Raw genomic sequence first — 23,566 nt, 5'->3', positions numbered from 1 at the left:
TTGCAGGCATGTCTCCACAATCCATGCAGTTGGTGGACCTGAACAGGGAGCTGGGGTTGGTGGACGTGTGGAGATGTCTTCACCTCGAGGGTAAGGATTTTACCTGTTTTTCTGATCCACATAAGTGTTATACTAGATGTGACATTTTTTTGTCTGATCGACCTTTTCGAACTCGGTGCAGTCTTGCAGAATAGGGAACATAGCCGTTTCTGATCATGTGGCAGTGTAAATGGAGGTCAAGACCAACAGTAAGGGGATAGGCTCCCGGCATTGGCACATAGACCCTTTCCTCCTGAAAGATAACAATCTTGTAGAGTATTTTTCACGGGATTTTAAAATCTTTTGAGATATTAATTTAGGTATGGCTATTAATCCATCGGTGCTCTGGGAGACTGCCAAGGCCAGGCACGGGGTTTGATTATTTCTTACTCTGTGACCCAGAAGCGACAGAGGGAGAACAGCAAGGTTTGCTCAAGGCTTGCCTGGAGGCAGCCGAGTTAGTATACTGTGACAGAACATCTGTAACTAAATTGCAGCGGATTACAGCCCTTAGGGCTACTTTGAATGCTGCACTTACCCAGACAGCAAAGAGGGAAATCTCTTTTGCGGAACAGAGATTGTTTGAGTATGTGATGAACTGGGTAGATATCTAGCATTCTTGGCCAGAAAGAAGAATGCTCCCCAATCTATTACATCCATCAGAGAGAGTGCTGCTACTCTTACTTGCAATGTAGCATTTAGGAAGTTTTACTGTGAGCTGAACCGGCCAGAAGTCTGTGAGGACAGAATGATGAAGATGAAATCCTTTTTTAAGACCCTGGACCTTACGGGTGTAACCTCAGAGCAGCGTCCTTTTTGAATGTCCCCCTGACAATTCAGGAAATACAGGAGGTGGTGAGGCTGCTCCAGAGTGGTAAAGCACCAGACCAAATGGATTTCAAAGTGAGTTGTATAAGGAGTTTATAGACAAGCTGGCCGTGCTAGCTCATTCAGTCAGGGCTGCCTCCCATCTCCTTTAAGAGAAGCAAATATTTCTTTTATTCTTAAGAAAGGAAAAGCGCCAGAAGATTGCACTTTGTACAGGTCCATATTGTTAGTGTTGAAAATGCCGACGTAAAGGTTGGAGAGGGTATTGCCTTTCATTGTAAAGGAGGACCAGACGGGGTTTTATTAAGAGTTGTAGGTCTACCAACAATATTAGAAGAGTACAAAATATGGTCCAAATATGCCAGCAAAGATTGATCCTGGGTTTAGTAGAGACGCAGAGAAAGCATTTGATTGGGTGGAGTGGCTGTACCTCTTTTATGTCTTGGAATGGTTTGGTCTTGGAGGGGTTTTTGCTAAATGGGTGGCAGTGTTGTATAATGATCCGAAAGCAACTGTTCGTACTAATGGTATAAGGTCAGATAGTTTTAGTGTCAGCAGAGGTTGCCCACAAGGGTGCCGTCTCTTGCCACTACTGATTGAGATGCTGGTAGAAGCCATTTGGACTGATCCAATACAACTGCCCCAAAGATAGGATAAGGCGGGCAGAAAATCACACTCTATGTGGATAACGTTCTTCTCTTTTTAACGGATCCAATGACATCCTTGTCCCGCTTAATACAAGTGATTAATCTATTTGGTTTGTTTTCATGGTATAAAATTCATTTCATGGAATTGGAGGCCATGCCTGTTGGGGGGATCTTACCAGTATATCCAACTTTGGGGATGGAACCCGTTTCCCTTTCTGGTGGTCAAGGGAGGTTTTCTGTATTTGGGCGTTTTTACCACCCTGGTCTTTGATCCATTATATAAAGCAACTATATACAGTTGTCAGGGAAGATAAGGCAGGACCTTCGGCACTGGGAAGATCTTCCAATATCTTGGTTGGGCAGGATAGCTTTGGTTAAAATGAATGTTCTTCCTTGCTTATTAGATCCCATTGATATAATGCTCCCTTTGATGCTACACTACGCAGGCTTTACAGCTGGCTTGGATCTTTTATTTGGCATCATAGGCGGCCTCTTATTAAGCTTGATGAACAGGCTGAGGCTGTTTCCCTGGACCGTTGGAGGCTGAGGGGCGACTTACACAGGTTTACAAAATTATGAGGGGCATGGATAGGGTAAATAGGCAAAGTCTTTTCCCAGGAGTCAGGGCGTCCAGAACTATAGGGCATAGGTTTGGGGTGAGAGTGAAATGAGCTGCCATAGGAAATGGTGAAGGCTGGTACAATTGCAACATTTAAGAGGCAGTAGGAAGGGTTTGGAGGGATATGGGCCGGGTGCTGGCAGGTGGGACTAGATTGGGTTGGGATATCTGGTCGGCATGGATGGGTTGGACCATGTTTCCATGCTATACAGTTTGTTTCCTATTATTGTTATTATATCATAAAGTTGTCACACTATTTTGTACTGGTTTTTGTAAAAAAAAACAAGTTTTTTTTCAATAAGAATATTTATTTAAAAAAAGATTCTAACATTTTCCTTAATGCTGATATCAAACTAATAGGTCTTTAGTTCTCCACTTTCCCCTCTCCCTCCCTATTTGTGGAATGGAATTGCATTTGCCACTTTTCAGACGATGAGAATCTCTTACATAATCTACAGAATTTTAAAAGATAATTGACAGCACATCCACTGCAACACAGCCCTTGAGTTGGCTGAGGACAGCTGACATTCATGACAAGCTTCCTGACTTTGTGTCTGTACTAAATGGCACAGCCGGACAGCTGTACAATGAAAGGAACAGAAAACTTTGAAAAAACTCAGCAGGTCTAGCAGCATCAGTGAAGTCAAAGCAGATTTAAGGTTTGTCTAATAATGCTCTTTCCCATTCTGAAGAAGAGTCACTAGATTTGAAATGTCAACTCTGCTTTCTTTGTACAGATGCTGGCAGAACTGCTGAGCTTTTCCAGCAATTCATACTTTAATATCTCTTGCTGGCCATTTTCATTCACCTTTCCCAGTGGGTGTTTGTGTGTTGGAAGTAACGTCTATCTGCTATCATATGTTGCTTCTTTAAATGCTAGCCATTGCTTATCTATTATCAAATCATTTTGTGTATTTCCTAATCCATCATAACCAACTTTCTCCAGGCATCTTCATGCGTTCCCTTGTTCAGTTTTAAGACTCTGGTTTCCTGACCTTATTTGATACATTTGCTTCATCGGTCTCTTGTCTACTATCTCTTTACTTCCATTGTGGTTCTGTCAAAGTGACGGTCAAAAAAGCAAAACAATGCCTCTATTTCTCCAGGAGACTAAGTCATTTCAGCATATCCACAAAGACTCTTACCAATTTTTATTGATGCCTCATAGAAAGCATCCTATCTGGATGCCTCACAGTGTGCTATGGCAACTGCACTTCCCAAGACCACATGGAACTACAGAGACATGAACACAGCTCAGTCCATCACTCAAACCAGCCCTCCATCCATTGACTCCATCTACCTCAGAAAGCAATCAACATAATCAAAGACCCCCCTCACACCCCAGTTATACTCTTTTCCGACGGGCAAAAGATATAAAAATTGAAAACACGTGCAAACAGATTCAAGAACAGCTTCTTCCCCACTGTTATCAGACTTTTGAACAGATCTATCAAATTTTTATGTTTATCTCTCTCTCTGCACTTTCTCTGTGGTTGTAACACTGTAGTCTACACTCTGTTCTGTTACCTGATGTATTTTGTTTGGTACAATGTGCTTGTAGAGCACACAAAACACTTTTCACTGTATTTTTGGTACATGTGACAACAATAAATGAAATCAAATCAAAGTCATTTGTCAATGATTGATTTCATCACCCCATGTGATTTGACAAACCTTTAGTTTTCAAACATTATTTTGTGAAAGTGTACTCCTTTTAATTTTCAATTTCGGTGGTTTGCAGGAGAACAGATCAGTGCATTTTACCAAAACATTTAGTTATCTATTTTACAATTAGATTAAAATTAGTCATCCTGGTTAAAAAGTGCATGTCACAGTGACTTAAATCATAGTTGATTAAAAGAAATCACATTGTCTGTCCCTAAATCAAATCTGTTTTAAGATAGATTGCATCATAGAGAATGATCTTGGTGGGTCTGTATAGATTGAAACATCACAGTGAAGTGAGTACATTTATACTGAGCCATGAAGATGTAATTTTAAAATATGGATCTTTTTTCCTTGTCGAGAGATAATAAATTACACAATCTTAACTTTCCTGTTACAGAACAGGACAGTATGAAACTGGAAGATTTATTGAAGAGCTAATGAAAACAGCAGAAGCTGTAAGTGCATTCTGTTACCAAGAGCACCACTTACTGCTTCCCTTTTATTAAGTAATTAATTAATTAGCCTATGAATGTTGGAATCGATAAAACTTTTACTTGGCTAGCACAGCATTTGAAATGGAAATTATTTTCACTTACCAGGATGGTGTAATTCGTCTGTGCATTGATTGCTTCCCAGAGAAGCTCCATCTTCTTTGAATCCTAATATTAAAAGTCAAGTATCATCATACATTAGGTCGTTGGCAGTGTACAGGTGTGTCTGACAACTGGTTATTTACACACACACACACAGACACACACACACACACACACACACACACACACCATTCATCTGTATGTTTGCACTCGCACATAACATCCCTCCACCTACCACCCCTTGTGCTTGGTGACATATGTTAGCTCCAGTTAAGCAATGCCTTCAATTTAAAACTCCCATCTTGGATTCAAGTCTCTCCATGGCAAATAGTGGACTTTGAATTCAATAAAAATCTGGAATTTAGAGCTTAATGATGACTATGAAGTCATTGTTGGAAAACCCCATCTGGTTCACTAATGTCACATGCTGCTGTGTCCTCCTGAGTATGTCTGACTATTCAAAACTGTTTATTATTCATAACATTTATGGTATACAACAAAACATTTGGACTCAAAAATTATGAAAAGAGCAATAAAATTTAACACGTCTCCAAACTTATACTGAGCCATGAAGCTGCCATTTTTCTGTGCCTGTATAGGATAGAAATAGTCTTAAATCATTCTGTATAGAGCATCTGCCCCAGAAGGCAGTGGAGGCCAAGTCTCTGGATACTTTCAAGAAAGAGATGGATAGAGCTCTTAAGGATAGTGGAATCAAGGGTTATGGGGATAAGGCAGGAACAGGATACTGATTGTGGATGATCAGCCATGATCATAATGAATGGTGGTGCTGGCTTGAAGGGCCGAATGGCCTACTCCTGCACCTATTGTCTATTGTCCTGAGGACAAAATACTTCAAATTGAAAATTATAGAAGCTGCAATAAGCTTTTCTCCATGTACTGTGTTCCATTTGAAGTGCCCCAATATAATTTCAACACTGTTGATGTTCGCTATGTATGTTCAACATCAGACATATAGCCTGAGGGGTTTGGCAGTTTCCAGCCTCTCAGTGCATTTGACTGAAAGGCCAGAGACAGCAGCCCCAATTTTAATTATCATCTCATTGGTGGCCATCCTTGCTAAGGTTCCAAATTCTGGATCCCATTCTTAAACTTCTCCACCTTCAAGATGTCCTTTAAAATCTACCTCTTCATACAAACTTTGGGTAATTTGCTTGAAATTATCCTTACATGCTCACTGTCAAATTTTGGATTATACTGCTCCAGTGTAACACCTTGGGACATTTATTTCTGTTAGAAATACATGTATACAAATTATTGTTGGTGCACATATTCATTCATCTGTACATACACATGGGTGCATCCCATTAATCATTCAGCTTTACATTTGCATGTGTTCATTCAGTGTATCCTTCACGTACACTCAGATTCACCATATATTCACTTACACTCCTTAAGGTAACAAATACTTTGTTACACATGTGAAAAACCCATCAATTGAGGTTAAATATAAAGCTAACTTCAGCAAAGAAAGGGCAAAATAGGAAACCAGGTGCTAGAGAGCAGAAGGAAATAAAAGCTGTGTATGACTGGCATGCACTATCTCAGACTATCCAGCACATTGTTATAGACTTAGACTAAGTGCAACAAATTACTAAGCTACCACTACAAAAGCACAAGAAAATTCAGGAGAATAAAACTACAGCTGGGACAAAGTATAGAAGAAATATTCATTTCATGTGGAAAAAAAGAGGAGGATTTCTACCCGAACCTGGGATGGGTCTTAGTAATAATTGAGCACTATCAGCATTTAACTGATGTTCGGTTCTCTCTTATTTTAGCAGAGATGTTAATCCATTTAAAACATCTCTGCTAAAATGAGGCAAAAGGAATGTCAGATGAATGTGGCAAGTCTTTGTTTGGAAACATGCAACACTGAAGGTGACCAGTCATTCTATTGTACCTATGCTCGTTGGAAGAGTTGTTCAAATAGTCCCATTCCTCTGTCATTTTGTCACTTTTTTTCTATAATGTTTTCAAATTCAGTTTTGGAAGTTATGACATTTCTATCCTAAGCAGTCCTAACGTAGTGGTGATGAATGAGGATAGAGGGAGAAGTCAAGATTAGACAAAAAGAAAACAGATTCAAAAATGAGAGTAAATCAAACTGAAGGATGGAGAAAGATTAAGAGAAGGACGCACCGATATAGACGGTCCCCCATCTATCATTGCTTTTACAAAATCGAATGCCTCTTTCGTTGCTGATCGAATATTATCAACTCTTCCTTCCTGAAAGCGACGTGTTGAAGCACTTTCATAAGTGGGGACAAGCCTCCCATGGCATCTGGATTAGAAGCAACAACAGCAATTTTTAATGATGTGAGAAGTCCTCAAGAACGAGGGAGATTCAAGCAGACCAAAAATAAATGTGAAAGATGAACAGAACAATTTGAAAAGTAAGGAAACAAACACTTTATTAGCAATGTGAAAAATACAGCAAACCATAAATATAGAACTAACACCAGAAAAGAAAGGAGATAATAGAAAACCAGGTCCTGGATAGCAGAAAGAAAGAAAAATAAGACATTTTATATAAGATTAACGAACAGAAATATCAATTAAAGATTAAATATGATTGGAATAATATGGAGGATCAGTAAATATCAGGTATACGATAATTTTTTTTCTCAACAAATCTTAATATATATGAAATTTTAGATGCAGTAATTTTAACTTGGAGTGTACACTCTATTTAGACATAACTAATACATGCATTATGAAGAACCTCGAGTTAATTAAATGTGTCCAGGGAATCAGATGGCTTGCATTCAATAATCTTTAAGGAGATGAGAGAGGAATTGTGTGAGAGATACAAATGATTTGTGTTCAACATTGAGGAAGCGATAGTAAGGAGTCTGACAAATGCAGTGAATTGAACTACATGTGAATTATTCCATTCAGAGCATAATTTTTTTAAAATTGAGATTTAGCAATTTTGATAATCTAGCTTAAATCATTCCATATCTATTTCCTGTATAAGTTGTGTTTGGTGTATGCTCACTACTCAAGGGCAACTAAAGTCTAGCCAGCCAGCAACAGCCACATCCCATAAAAATGTTTTTAAAAAATCAAACATTCTGGTCTTTCTAGAATCATAAGCTACAACTTCTTGCTCAGGACTCTAAAAGAATATTGATGAGGGCAATAATCTTTGTTGCTAGAACCGTCTTTCCCTTTCTTCATGCAAATATGAATGACTGGTCTCAGAGTCCAGACAGTAGAATACAAGAAATAGACGTAGACCATACAACCCACTGACCCTGCTCAATCTTTCAAGGTAATCTTGGCTAATCTTCAACATCAACAGTGATGATTATGTACCTCCTGCAATGCAGTTTCATATATAGTTGCCTACCACACTGACAGTGAATGAATGAAGTAGGGACAGAGATGTTGGAGATTTTTTGCTCTCAAGAGGGTAGTGAATCTGTGGAAGTCTTTACGCCAGTTGAGTGTAGAGGCTGGATTATGAAGTATATTGAAGGCTAAGAGAAACAGATTTTTGGTCAGTAAGGGAATTAAAGGTTATAGGGAAAAGATAGGAAAGTATAGTTTAAGATTATCAGATCAACCATGACCTCATTTAACGGTGGACTGGATTCAATGGGCCAAATGGCCTACTCCTGTCCTGTGTCTTATGATGTTGCCTCAGGTTACATGTTTTTTTTGAGATCTAAGTGGCATTCTGCCAATCTTGTTGATGCTCCAAGGTAGAACAAAGACTTAGATTTCTAAATTCAGACAGGTAACCAAAGTCAACTGGTAACAGCAATCCAGAGGGGATGGTCCACTTATGCTTTCAGAAATCACTTTATTGCATGACAGAACATTTGATGGTGCAGAAGCTTTAATTACATTTGGAAACATCATGACATTACTGGGATATTAGTTAATTGGATTGCATACAGTATTAGCATTAAAAAGTGGCAGATCATGATAAATTTATAAGTATCTACTGGAGGGGAATAACTAGCCAAGTTCTTTGAGGCATTTTTTGCTAGTCTCCTGTTTTTCACATAAATCAGAAATTATTCTAAAAAAGATGCTTGCAACATTAGATGAAAAGGCAAACTTTTTGGCTGGATGTCAAGCATGCAAGACTGATCACATTGCAAGAGATCAAGATCAATTGAGTGCTTTAGATTAGGAATGGCAGGAGGGATTTAAATTAAATAATTTAAGATTTAAATTCAAATAGATGTAAACTGAAACAGGAATTCTGATACTTGATGTCCTATGAAAACTTTCTTATAAACATATCGAAGGAACATGATTTTGCAGCAATATGACTTAACCCTGGAGAAGATCTTGCTAAGGTCTTACGAGTAGATTTTTATTTTTTTTTGATAGGGAAATCTCACCCTCAATGCAGGACACGGTAAACTCTCCAAACATTTGGGCTTGCATTAAAATTGGTACTCTGTAGGCTAAAATGAAGGTTTTGTAGACTTATTGGAAGTTTAGGAAACAGAATTTGATACTGCTTAAACTATGCTCTTTGAGTACCTTGGAGTCAGCTGAGGCAAAAGTAAGACATAACACAGGGATATCCACTCATGTAATGAAAAAAAAATACAACTTATTATTGCTCAATCACTGAGGCTGTCCTGTCAAGTTGAAAATGTTAGAGACCGTCCCACTGCAGTATAAGAAGAACATTTGACTTGTAAAGGGGATGTTTTCACTTTCAGGGGAGACCAGAATTCGAGGTCATAAACTCAAAACAGTCTCATGAAGAATCATCTAGACTGGGAACATAAGCTTGCTGTCTCTCCATGGATGCTTCCTGTTCCACTGGGATTTCCAGCATTTTTAGTTTTCAGTAGATTCTGACGTCCGCAGTAAATTGTTCCCGTAGTCATTAATAAATCCAAATTGGAATGCAGGAGGAACTTTAACCTGAATCTGAACTTTAATTAGAATCTGAAACAAAGCGTAATTGAGGTGATGATTGTAGATGTGCTTAAAGGGAAGTTATATTAAATTAGGGAGAAAGGAATTGAAAAATGTGTTATTGGAGTTAGGTGAAGAAAGTTAGAAGGAATGTTGCGGAAGCATGGATTCAGCGGGGCCAGAATCTGTGCTATAAATGCAATATAAACCAGACCTTTCTTTAATTTGATTTTAAGAAATCAAGAAGGATGATGAAAAAGGTGATTAAAATGCTATGACATTGCGCCATGCACATGCAAATAAGTTGCTTAACTTGAATGTTTGACATGAAACACAAGACCATGAAAGTAAGAACCTCAAGCAAATTGGAAGAGTGTTCCCTACAGAATTATTTCCGAACCTGGTTAGAATGGATTCCGTAACCTAGTAATGGTTGTTACCAAGTTAAGCAGCAATGGAGACAGTTGAATGATATATACATCACTTCAGTTGTTAAGTTGGCAGGGACTTGAAGTTTCATCTCAAGGAAGGAAACCATTCATGGTAAAGTAAAGCTTTTGAGGCTATAAATTTATAATGGAGGATGATTTTTAGTTTTGCTTTATGAGATGGGGAAAATATTTTGAATTCCTTAATTTGATAAGTCAAATGATTCAACTAGAAAGAACTGTGACAGGAGATCAAGTTTTGATTAGTCTGCAAAAAGAAGAAGCTCAACTGGTCAAACAGCTTAGGCCATTTCTATACAATCCTACACTCTTCAAAGCTAGATTGGAGATCATTGTAAATTGCTGAACTTCAAGGCAACTTCAGAGACTTACCTGTAATAAGACAGCTGCAATCCAACCTGGATAAAAGCATCAGGACTCATCTTCTGTTTTTTAATGAAGTCTTTGCCAAAAGTCTTAAACCAGTACACATTTAAATCAATGTTGTCTATCAACCTGGAAAAAACATATTACCAAAATTACAAGATACACGTAATATCATAATTTGCACTATTTACATTTCGGGTTTTAGCCAAGAATACTAGGGAGACAGAAGGAGTTCTACAATAATCCAATAGTTTTGTGGTCACCAAATCTGATATTAGCGTTTTATTCCATATTTTTATTTAATTAATCAAACTTAAATTCCCCAATTTGTATGGTATGATTTAAACTAATTCCTTCAGATTACTATATGTCATCTTTGTGTATTATTCCAAGGCGTAACAAATACTGCAGTGAAAGCTGAAACCCATTTATAGATGATTCACTGTAATTATTTTCATATCTTATGCACAAATAAACTCTCATGACACATTACTTATCATTTGGCTGTACCTCTGAAGTTTATCAGCTGCTGAAGTTAAATATCTTTGTATTTCCGAGTCACATTTCCACCTCAGTCTTCTTGGAGCAGGCAGCTCACAGACAGAATCAGCTCGTACTAACTTTTTTGAAGTCTCTTTACTGTTAAAGAAACGGATACACCAATATGTGTACATTACTCAACACTTGGGTCAGAACTATAGAACTAGAAATGGCTTTGTGCAGACATGCCAATGAATTTGTATTGAATGCACTGCCAAGTGAAGTCTGACCACACTTTATTTTTTTGCAAAAAAGAACTTGAGCTCTTCAATCTCTTAACATTTGTCAATTTGTCAGGGGAGCAGGTGAACGATAAGGATAGTGGAATACTCAGAATAATTCTTCAATTATTTTCATGCTTCACAACAGCTCAGAACAACCTCAACAATTCGACCAGTTCATGTCCTATTTATAGCAGGGCCATGTACAAATGTGTTCCCAGCAAGTGCAGAGTTCCAAATAGTGGTGTGACTTGTACACAGGGCTTTTCCTAAATAATATATTTGTTTTCCACCTGTTGTGAATATATGTTGTACGTAAAGCTCAATGGTGGCTTTTCCACGACTTTCCAACATGCCAGCCCATTTAATAATTCACTTCTGCATTAAGACAACAGACAAACTAACTTCATATGAAGGTGTTAGGCACTCGAAAGCTAATATTGCATTGTTATTTTTAGGGTATAGGCTTATTTGCTGTTAGTTTTGTTTTGTGAAATTGAGAAAAAACTGTCTTTTTAGCTGTTCTTTGTATGGGCCTCCCACCCTTGTGAGTTTAGTCAGTCAAGAGTGCTAAGGGAATTTTCTCTGTAATGACATGCCTCTTGCCTAAAAAGGAATATAATCGAGAATCACTGGTACACCTTTTACATTACATCCTTTCACTGTTACGGTAAACTGGGTTAAAAACCTTTTGTAACATTTTAATTCCATCTGAGAATTCCACTACCCTTATTATTCACTTAACCCTCTGATTAAATTACTGATAAATAAAGGTTTTCCCAAATTGATTTCTGCAACATAACAGTCAGTGAAGTGAGAACATTAACAAGAAAACAATGACGTACATGTAACATAGTAGGTGTTCAACACATTGTATAACTGCGATGCCTTCTGCAGGTGAGTGTTCATAAACCAGTCCACAGATTCCATCTTTTCCAACAACAAACTGCATGAAAAATGGAAATCTGTCAGTTTTTCTTCACTTAAATTGTGAGATCAAACCAAATGTATCATGAAAATAATTGTTAATACATCTTCTGATGACCGCTCATTTTGCCATTTTTTTCTTTAGATATTTGTACAGACAACACTGCTGCTTCATTAAAATATAGAAACATAGAAGATAGAACAGGAGTAGGCCATTTTACTCCTCAAACCTACTCCATCGTTCAATAAGATCATAGCTGATCACTCTAATCCCTCCCTCCCCTCCAACATCCGTTGATCCTTTTAGCCTCAAGAATTACATCCATCTTCTTCTTGAAAACACAATGTTTTGGTCTCGACTACTTTCCATGGTAGTAAATTTCACAGGTTCAGACGAAAACATTTCTCCTCATCTCAGTCCAGAAGGTAAAACTATCCCTATCCTCAAACCCTGGTTCTGGACTCCCCTATCATTGAGAGTGTCCTTCCTGTATTTAGCCTATCCAGTCGTGTTAGAGTTTTCTAGGTTTCTGTCAGATAGCATTCTCCTAAATTTCAGTGAAATTCCAACTGACTCAATCTCTCCTTAACTGTCAGTCCTACCATCCATGGAATCCACAGGAATCGGTGCTGGATCCACTTTTCTTTGTCATTTATATAAATCATTCAGATGAAAATATAAAAGGAATGGTTAGTACGTTTGCAGATGACACCAAAATTGAAGATGGTTATCTAAGATTACAAAGAAATCTTGATCAATTGGGTCAGTGGGCTGAATAGGATGGATGGAATATAATTTGGATAAATGAGAAGTGTTACATTTTGGTAAAACAAATAAGGGCAGGACTTGTACAATTAAAAGTAGGGCTTTGGATAGTGTTGTAGAAAAGAGAGACCCAGGGCTTCCAGTACATAATTCTTTGAAGTTTGCATCACATATAGATAGGGAGGTTAAGAAAGTGTTTAACACTGTTGCCTTCATCGCTTATATTTTTGAGTATAGGAGTTGGGACATCATGTTGAGGTTGTACGGGTGAGGCCTGTTCTAGAGTTCTAGTCACCCTGTAATAGCAAGGATATTATTTAGTAGGAGATGGTTCAGAAGAGATTTACCAGGATGTTACTGGGAATGGAGTGTTTGAGTAACAGGGAGAGGCTGGTGAGGGTAGAGCCTTTTTCACTGGAGTGTAGGAGGTTGAGAGGTGACCGTACAGAGATTCATAAAATCAAGAGTGGTATACAGAAGGTGAATGGCAGATATCTTTTCCCTAGTGGGGAGGATTTCAAGATTATGGGGGTATATTTTTAAGGAAAGAGGAGAAAGATTTAAAAAGACATAAGGGGCATTTTTTTTTACACAGAGTGGTGCATGTATGGAATGAACTTCCAGAGGAAATGATGGATGTGGGAACAGTTCTAATGTTTAAAATACATTTGGATAAATACATGAATTAATAATTTTTGGGGGTATATGGGCCAAGCACAGGCAGGTGTGATTAGTTTAGTTCGGGATCATGTTTGGCATGGACTGGTTGGATCGACAGGTCTGTTTCTGTGCTGTATGACTCTATAACTCTATGAATCAGTTTGGTAAAAACCTTCGTTGCAATCCCTGCATAGCAAGAACATTCTTCCTCAGATAAGGAGACCAAAACTGCCCACAGTATTCAAGATGTAGTCTCACCAATGCTCAGGGATCCTTTACCATTAATGGGATAGCAGCATGCAAATGGAAAGAACTTCAACAAGGGCTGCTACCTCATGAAATTGCAAGAAAATGAATAAAGCCTGTACAATCTTGGTCAAAAAGCATCAAATTCCTAATGTCCAATTCATACGTCAGCAATCCGGATTTAATGACTGCTGCTTTAATATTGGATTTCAAGTTTTATGGTCAAGGGAGAAAGTTCTGGTTAGCAACACCATCTGAATTACACATGAAGCTTTTCATTTCTTGTAACTAAAATTTCAAGTGTAATAGCTCGTGGCAGGAATATGGAGAAAAGACTATAAAACCATAAAACATAGGAGCACAAATTAGGCCACTTAGCCCATCAAGTCTGCTCCACCACTCAATCATGGCTGATATAGTTCTCAACCCCATTCTCTGGCTTTCTCCCCGTAATCCTTAATATCCATGACAACCAAGAACCTATCTATCTCTGTCATATTCTAGATTAGAATAGTGCTGGAAAAGCACAGCAGTTCAGGCAGCATCCGGACGTCACGGCGTGTATTAAATTCATTGGCGCGTGGGCAGAGGGGGATGAAGGTGAGTCCTTTGCTGAGGACTGATTGTTCGTCCTCAGTGAGGTGGAGGTCTGGGGGAATGGTGAAAACTCGGCAGAGCTGGGAGCTGGGACCCGGTGTGGGGGCGGAGCCTGTAACTGGAGTGGGTGTGGTGGTTGGAGGGAATGGGGGTGGAGTCATGAGCAGGGGTGGTGTTCCCCTCAGGGTTCTGGGGGTCGGGGATGGTGACAGTGGGATCTGTGGGGGGCATGTCAGCAGAATGCAGGTGAGTGACGTTGGTGGGGGCGGAAGTGGTGGCACACACGGCAGTGGGGGGAGGGGAGCGGAAGCCACTGAGCATATGACATCGACGATGATGTGAGGGGCGAAAGTGATGTCACGTGTGGTATGAGGAATTGTGAGGGGCAGAAGTGGCTGTGGAAGTGGCCATGATGGGGGCGGAAGTGACATCATTGATCACCATAGGGATGGTAGCTGCACCAGCCGCATGGCTATCTCTGTCTTATGTTTACTTAATGACCTGGCCTCTACAGCCTTCAGTGGCAATGAATTCCATAGACTTGCCAATCTCTGGCTGAAGACATTTCTCATTTCCAATCTGAAGGGTTTTTCCTTTATTCTGAGGCTGTGTGCTTGGGTCCTAGTCTCTTCTGCTAATGTCCACTCTGTCCAAGCCCTTCAGCATTCTTTAACTTTCAATTAGATCCCCTGTCATCCTTCTAAATCCCATCGAGAATAGACATGGAGTCCTCAAACGTTCCTCATATGTTAAGCCTTTCAATCTTGAAACCATTCTCATGGAAGTCCTCTGGACCTGCCCCAGGGTCAGTCCATCCTTCCTGAGATATGGGACTCAAAGCTGTGCACAATACTCCAAATGTGGTCTGACCAGAAACTATAAAGCCTCAGAAATACATCCCTGATTTTATATTCTAATCCTTTTGAAATAAATGTCAACATTATATTTACCCTCCTAACCACAGACTCGACCTGCAAGTTTACCAGAAGGGAAACCGGGGCTAGGACTCCCAAGACTCTTTGCACTTCAAATTTCTGAATTTTCTCCTCATTTAGAAAATAGTCCATGTCTCTATTCTTCTTACCAAAGTGCACAACCTCACTTTCCCATGTTGTATTTCATCACCACTTCTTTGCCCGCTCTCCTAACCTGTCAAATCCTTCCTCAATACTACTAGTGCCTCTACCTATCCTTGTATCATCTGCAAACTTAGTCAGAATGCCCTCAGTTCCTTCATCTAATTATTAGTGTATAAAGTGAAAAGTTGTGGTTCCTAACTTTGTGAGCCTTGTGGAACCCCACTAGTCACCGGTTGCCATCCTGAAAAGGACCCTTTTATCCCCACTCTCTGCTTTCTGCCAGACAGCTATGCTCCTACCCATGCTAGCACCTTGCCTCTAATACTCCAGGCCCTTATCTTACTCAGTAGCCTCCTGTGTGGCACCTTGTCAAAGCCTTCTGAAAATCCAAGTAATTAATATCGAATGGCTCTCTTTGATATAACCTGCTTGCTACCTCCTCAAAGAATTCCAACAGATTTGTCAGGCATGACCTCTCCTTGATGAAACAATGCTGACTTTGCCCTATTTTACCATGCACCTCCAAGTATTCAGGAATATCCTCCTCCAGAATGAACTCCAAAATCTAACCAATGACCGAGGTTAGGCTAATCGGCCTGTAATTTCCCAACTTTTGCCTCACTCCTTTCTTAAAAAAGGGGGTTACATTAGCAATTTTCCAGACCTCTGAGACCCTCCCTCACTCCAGTGATTCCTGAAAGAGATCTGGCTTAAACATGAGCATCTCTCACCTCAGTCAAATCTCAAAGGAGATTGACAATGTAGCCATATCTATCTGACTTCGTGAATAGTCAACTGTTCCATTGAGTATTTCACTTTTGTTAAGCCCACTGATCTTTGTGAATTTAGATGTCAGCACTGATATGAATACCACTTAAATAAATGGTTTAATAACTCAAAATAAATTAGAAACTAAGAAAGCATTCATCCACTATTATAATGAATAGAATTTTCTATGATTTTGAAACATATGCAATGATTTGATCTTTGTCTATAGGAAAGAAACAGTCCCCTAAAGAAACTTCCTTGAGAGGTCATTTAATGTTGTACATGAGAGCCCTGCATCCATTACCTGCATGGTTTTGTCATACCAGCGATTTGCTCTATTTTTGTGACAGTCACCTCCATGCATTATCTGCAGTGCCAGGTTTATATCTGTCTGCTCAACACCACTTGGGGAATCTAAGCACAGCAGAAATATGCAGCGTTCAATCGCATCCAGAGAGTCTCGGTTAGTAGAGTCTGCAAAGAGAAAATTCAGAACTCATTAACCAAGCAAACAGATTTTAGATACCCATTGTAATTAGGGTGCCACAGTTAGAACAAAATGGCTGTTGGGCACCAGTTGTATAGACTGTTAAAATAATACTTGCGAAAATATTCCTATTACAGCTGCCATTTATCAGATAAGACACAGATCTAATAACTATATAACTTTCCTTAATGTTTAGACCACTTGTATTGCACAAATTCTGTTAATTCAAAAGTGAATTTGCCAAACTATTTCATGTAATTTGTGTGAGACTAGTACATTAACTGTAATTGTTGGTATTAAGCCTTCTTGGAAAGCAGTTCTTTATCAGATATTGCCTCATTTCAGAACAATTGCACTGTGATTGCATCTAATAAAATACAAAGTGTAAGATATGTGAGATGGTTTGAATCATTTTAATGCCACCAGAGCCATTCAGCCTATCACACTGAGTTCTTGCTTGTATTATCTAATTGGCATATGGAACACGATAACTTCTTTCAGAGAGAGTGGTGCACACTGGGAGCACAGATAGGTTTTACATTGTGTTTAACAGGTGTTGATTTCAAAACAGCGCTTACAGAATACTGATGTCCAGATCCAGACAATAACTGAAAGGTTGAGGCATTAGCTTTATTATAGATACATTTCTGATTTGGATTTAATGAAAGTAAGTTGTCATTATCCCTGTACTGTTGGGCAAAATGCCTGTGGTCTCAAAGGTTTTAAAGAAGTTCCAGTTTATAAAGCAAATAAAAGGTTAAATGAATCTTCTAAACATTTTTAAAATTAAATTTGACACTGCACTAAAGTTATATTCCATAGAATACTGCATGCAATGCACTTCATTTTTTAAAAAATTGTGTGAGATGTGATCATCATGAACTCTGCAGCATTTATTGCACCCCTAATTGCCCTGGAGAAGGTGAGCTGCCTCCTTGAACTACTATTACTTGGCCTACTGACCTTAGGGTGCAGGCATATCCACAGTGCTTTAAGGAAGGGTGTTCTAGGATTTTGACCCATGGCAGTAAAGGAATATTGATATAGTTCAGAATGGCCTATGGCATGGAGAGTAACTTGCACGTGATACACTTTCCCCTACTTCCACTGCAACATTCATAGGTCTGAATTGGATTGGCTCCAGACTTTATTGTCATACTTGAGTTACTACAAAATGGAAAATACAACGCAACAATGAAACAATGACATTGTAACCAAACCCATGGATATATTCATCATTGTGCTCCATTACAAGTTTGGACAATGATGCACAACTCATTTGGTTTTGTGTTCAACCTTGTGGGCGGCACAGTGGCACAGTGGTTAGCACTGCTGCCTCACAGCACCAGAGACCGGGTTCAATTCCCGCCTCAGGCGACTGACTGTGTGGAGTTTGCACATTCTCCCCGTGTCTGCATGGGTTTCCTCCAGGTGCTCCGGTTTCCTCCCACAGTCCAAAGATGTGCAGGTCAGGTGAATTGGCCATGCTAAATTTCCCTTAGTGTTAGGTAAAGAGGGGAATGGGTGGGCTGCGCTGCGGTGGACTTGTTGGGCTGAAGGGCCTGTTTCCACACTGTAAGTAATCTAATACATGTTTCTAAAGCATACAGTGTCAATTGAATATATAGAGTATTAGCCCTTACAGCTGACTGTAGGCATTGTGCAGACAAAACCGGAATATCTGCATAAACAAATTTCTATCTCTTAATAGCAAATCATATTTACCCTGTCCCAAAAGGTCTACCGGAATTCATAAGGTATGAAATGTAAACAGCATATGTACTGAATTCAGCTTGAGCTACATTTCTTATAAGTTATAAGTGATTGCCACGACCATGAGAAACATGTTGCTTTTTTAAATTTGGTATTATTTTGTTTGAGATAATGAGTAAAATACATTCAATGCCATATGTTTTCACTGAACAACTTATCACATTTATCATCTGTAACTATTGATTTTGTTTGATACTTCTAGAGGTTTGTGCTCTTTGTTGTGAAGTACTCAACACTATAAGGGAAAGTATGAACTAACCAAAATACACATTCAGAAACAATAACACAAGTTGCTAGAAAAGCTCAGCAGGTCTGGCAGCATCTGTGAAGAAAAATCAAAGTTGAAGTTTCGGGTCCTGTGACCCTTCTGCAGAATCTGAGAAAAGGTCACCCACCCAAAACATTGACTTTGATTTCTCTGCATAGATGCTACAAGACCTGCTGAGCTTTTTTGCAAACTTCTCTTTTTGTTTCTGATTTACAGCATACGCAGTTCTTCTGGATTTTATAAAGTACACGTTCACTTTTATGTATCACATACATCATTGAAACACAAAAACGTCTTTTTAAATGTGTGCAAACATAGTTACTTGTTGTCCCTCTGAAAGAAGCCAATGTACTTGTACTCAATATTGACTTTTGTAATCAGTAGGTCGGGAGCACTGCAAATCTAACAGGAAGCTTTCATATTTGCATATGGACTGGAGTAGCAAAACAAGTCCAAAAGAAACAATGACACTTGTACACAATAAACAAGGGGAATTGTCTTCCACATTGTATGTTTCATGCACAATTTGTTCAAAAAGTATTGATTTTAGTCAAATATATTTTCCACTTTTTCTAACTCACCTTCTATTACAAATTCATGGAATTTTACAGCTGGATCAAATCTATTGCTTGCAGGAAGTTAGATTTAACTGTCCCAATTATTATCACCATCATTAGTTAGTAGTAATGCTACTTTTTAATGTTATGCAGTGTTAAACATTATAAATATTGATCGGTGACTTAATTTTGCATGGTGGTAATAACAATTTCACCAAAGCACCTTTCAAATCATGACCGCTGCTGTCTAAAGGACCATGACAGCAAATACGTGAGAACGCCACCAACTGCAAATTTCCCTCCAAGCCACACACCTACCTGACTTGGAAATATATTGCTGTTCCTCATGTGTCACTGGGTCAAACTCCCTCCTTAACAGCATTGCAGATCTATGTAAACCAAATGGACTGCAGCATTCAGGAAGGCTGATCGCCACCACCTTCTCAAGTGATTTTGGAATTGGCAGCAAAGCCCACAATAAAAAAGTCAATTGTGCATGAGCAATCTTTGATGGTGCATCCAGATGTACTGAGTAATGTCTGAGGGTATGAGTAATCCAGTATATCCCATTAGTTTAACCAGATCTTTAAAGGCAATCTGGTTTAAGATGACTGTATGAATTATATTCACATTTTATTCAATAGGATTCCAGGATATTTTCCAAATATTTGGTGCTTGTATTTTATTATTTTTCTTTTTTGATTTCATGGTATTTAGTTATCAATAGCATACTCTGTCAAGCAACTTACTTGCCTCATCATTTAATTGTAAATTAATTCAGATCAATTGATTCACAGGCCTATACTTAACAAGTGAACAGTATAAGGTTATGTCTGGTAGAGTCCAATGATCAAAGGACACTGAAATAACTCATGGAAAGAAATGTGTTTGGTGCATTTGCAATACCAAATTTCATTCTAAGACCATTCTCTAATTCAACTAATACATTGTACATGGTCTTTAACATTGATCTAGATGTAGGTTTGCTCGCTGAGCTAGAAGGTTTGTTCCAGATGTTTCGTCAACCTACTAGGTAACATCTTCAGTGAGCTTCTGAATGAAGCACTGGTGGCATAGCCCGCTTTCTCTTTATATGTTTGGCTTTCCTTGGATTGGTGATGTCATTTCTTGTGGTGACATAATTTCCTATGGTGGTTTCATTTCCTGTTCTTTTTCTCAGAGTGTGGTAAATGGGATCCAAGTCAATGTGTTTGTTGATAGAGTTCCGGTTGGATTGCCACACTTTTAGGACTTTTCATGCGTGTCTCTGCTTGGCTTGTCCTAGGATGGATGTGTTGTCCCATTTGAAGTGGTGTCCTTCCTCATCCATATATAAGGAAACTAGTGTGAGCGGGTCATGCCTTTTTGTGGCTAATTGATGTTCATGTATCTTGGTGGCTAGTTTTCTGCCTGTTTGTCCAATGTAGTGGTTGCTACAATTCTTGCAAGGTATTTTGTAAATGACATTAGTTTTGCTTGTTGTCTGTATACACAACAAACAACAAACTGCCATTCCTAGATGTTGCAGTTGAGCGAACAGCCAATGGGGAACTTCAAACCAGCATCTACAGGAAAACCACACATACAGACCAAATATTGAACTACAGAGCAATCATCCAACCATCCACAAACAAAGCTGCATTAGAATATTATTTCAAAGAGCACCACTCACTGAAGCACAGAGGAACTACAAAGAGCAGAAGAAAATCACTGAAACAGTGTATTAAAAAAGAATGGATTTCTTAGCAACGATCCCAAATAAGCAGACAAAATGCATCCAGAAACCCTAGCCACACTCCCCTATATTGAAGACATCTCGGAAATGACTGCCAGACTACTCTGTTTGTGGGTGGCACGGTTAGCACTGCTGCCTCACAGCGTCAGAGATCCGGGTTCAATTCCCGCCTCAGGCAACTGACTGTGTGGAGTTTGCACATTCTCCCCGTGTCTGAATGGGTTTCCTATGGGTGCTCCAGTTTCCTCCCACAGGCCAAAAATGTGCAGATTAAGTGAATTAGCCATGATAAATTGCCCATAGTGTTTGGTGCAGGGGTAAACATAGGGAAATGGGTCTGAGTGGGTGTGCTTTAGTGGGTCAGTGTGGACTTGTTGGGCCGAAGGGCCTGTTTCCACAATGTAAGTAATCTAGTCTACTCAGACCTCTTGGCATCATAGTAGCCCACAAACCCACCAACACACTAAAACAGCAGCAGCTAATGAAAAATCCAATACAGACAACAAGCAAAACTAATGCCATTTATAAAATACCTTGCAAGAACTGTTACAAACACTACATTGGACAAACAGGCAGAAAACTAGCCACCAAGATACATGAACAACAATTAGCCACAAAAAGACACTGTCACTAGTATCCTTACATATGGATGAGGAAGGACACCACTTCGACTGGGACAACACATCCATCCTAGAACAAGCCAAACAGAGACACACATGAGAGTTCCTAGAAGCATGGCATTCCAACCAAAACTGTATCAACAAACACATTCAGTTGGATCCCATTTACCACCTCCTGAGAAAAGGAACAGGAAATGACATAACCATAGGAAATGATATCACCAACTGAAAGAAACCCAAACATATAAATAGGAAGGGGGCTACACAACCAGTGCTTCATCCGGAGGCACACTGAAGATTTTACCTAGTATGGTAATGGAACATCTGGAAACGAACCTTCCAGTTCAGCGAGCAAGCCTACATCCAGAACCTCAACTTAAGCTTCAAATCTGTTCAAAACTCACTAACATGGATCTATAATATCTACAATACAAAACAACTTTGAATCTGATTTTGGTAAGTAGTCAACAACAAAAAAATCAGCCTCTATCAAGGGACTGTGAGCAGTCCTTTTGTTGGATCTATTAACAGTGATTAGATCTTTCGCCATGGGAAGATAGAATCCGCCTGTTGGGACAAAGTACTACAAAATGTTTATTCCATGGGCAATGTATATATTCTATCCTTAGAGCTGGATTTCTCTTCAAAATAACATCAGGAATGCCAACAAAGCACTGTTAATGTTTGAAAAATTAAAATATATTCTTGAAGTAAGGTAATGGTAGCAATGAATCCATTACAAAGCTTTCCATGGATTTGAAGGTGTTATAGTTCTAGATGCAGATGAAATTAAACTCAGGCTTCTATTCTTTAAAAAAAGATAGAATTTGTGTAAATATAAGAAAAGTTTCTCTAATGTCAATGAGATATGCATTCTAATTTCCTGTAATGGTAATGAGCTGGCAGGTCTACATAATGTCCATGATACAATGAAATGCAAGACTGGAAAGTGCTTCTTACAGACAAATTATTTTAAGACACACTAATATGAATTTGTGGTCTGAAATGAAACTGATGTGGGAGTTCACTGGTACCTATGACTACCATCCAAGTAATCCGCTTGCTAGATTTATGTAATACATCAATTTGTGACTTTGATTGGACAGCCGTCATTTTAGTTAAATCGGCATTAAATTTCCCATCATAAAATTAAATTAAATTGAGAGAAAATTAGAACATCCAACTGTAATTGAATTTCTATTTGGACAGTTTGCATCTGGTGAAACTGAAATTAATGGAAAACATTGGCATTCTCAAATTAATGGAAAACATTGTCCCATTTGTATTTTTGTGGTACAGGGAACAGATAGAATCCCATATCATTTGCATTCAAAGCAAAACCAGGCCCAAAGCATTTGACTACCTGGTTTCATGTTACTGAACAATGGGAATACTTTGCATGCTTTGCTGGATTGTATCTCACCTCTCATGACCACTCTCCTCGCCTCTGCCCATTCAGTCCTACTGTCTGATGTGAGCAGCCCAATTGGAGCTGTATGTTCCTCTTGGTCCTCCGCCATTTTCACAATCTTTCTCAACTGAGTGAATAAGTCAGTTTCATTCAAACGTCTGAAGTTTATGACAACATCCAAAACAAAGAACTGGAAACAAATGGAACTGACGTTAATGTTCAGAGATTGTGTAAAGTATTAAAAGATATGGGTTATGTTTTTGAAGACCTATTTAATTTGTGTTTTTGGTTACTTGATGCGAATAAAGTCCATTATTTATATCTTGTTTGATAACTTTAAAAGATAATGATCAGATGAGCTGTCTGAAGTTATGATCTCATTTGATCTCATTCCGACATCGACTTACTGATGTTCACTCCAATTTCGGCCACTCTGACATAAATTTCCAATTCTTCTGCAATCTATTTGTGTTCTGTCCCATGTAGAAATTGGGATAAGCCTTCTTACCTGGTTCTGACAAGCCACTATAACATGCTCTGGTTCAGGCATGACGGTGCTTTTCTGGACTGCCAGTGTATCTTTTTGGTGACCTGGGAGACGATAGGATGAGAATAGCTTGTAGTACTGCTCCATACACAAGGGTTGCCCAGCCAATTGACCGCGGGCATAATCAACAGGTAAAGCACGGCTGAAAAACAGATGTAAAGAGAAATGTTTCCAGCTACTCCCGTGATACCCAGCATCATACAATTTGAGTTTTCAGCCAAATCAGTTCACTCCACATGAT

At 38.9% G+C, this 23,566-nt stretch overlaps 1 protein-coding gene across 2 annotated transcripts in view; it reads right to left on the bottom strand.

The window, feature by feature from the left end:
* The window catches only part of chata (choline O-acetyltransferase a), a 37,112-nt gene that overhangs the window by 5,982 nt on the left and 7,564 nt on the right, over positions 1–23,566 (bottom strand). For both annotated transcript variants that reach the window (XM_060854072.1, XM_060854073.1), the window contains exons 6-13: positions 23,287–23,467; positions 22,791–22,968; positions 16,232–16,401; positions 11,730–11,830; positions 10,634–10,762; positions 10,130–10,252; positions 6,558–6,699; positions 4,398–4,460 (exon numbers count right to left, since the gene is read on the bottom strand). In XM_060854072.1, coding sequence (XP_060710055.1) covers positions 4,398–4,460; positions 6,558–6,699; positions 10,130–10,252; positions 10,634–10,762; positions 11,730–11,830; positions 16,232–16,401; positions 22,791–22,968; positions 23,287–23,467 — 1,087 coding nt within the window. The remainder of the gene's footprint in view (positions 1–4,397; positions 4,461–6,557; positions 6,700–10,129; positions 10,253–10,633; positions 10,763–11,729; positions 11,831–16,231; positions 16,402–22,790; positions 22,969–23,286; positions 23,468–23,566) is intronic.

This window comes from Hemiscyllium ocellatum, chromosome 43 (assembly GCF_020745735.1).
Source record: "Hemiscyllium ocellatum isolate sHemOce1 chromosome 43, sHemOce1.pat.X.cur, whole genome shotgun sequence".
NCBI classification, from domain to species: domain Eukaryota; kingdom Metazoa; phylum Chordata; class Chondrichthyes; order Orectolobiformes; family Hemiscylliidae; genus Hemiscyllium; species Hemiscyllium ocellatum.
This window is presented reverse-complemented; position numbering and strand designations above follow the sequence as displayed.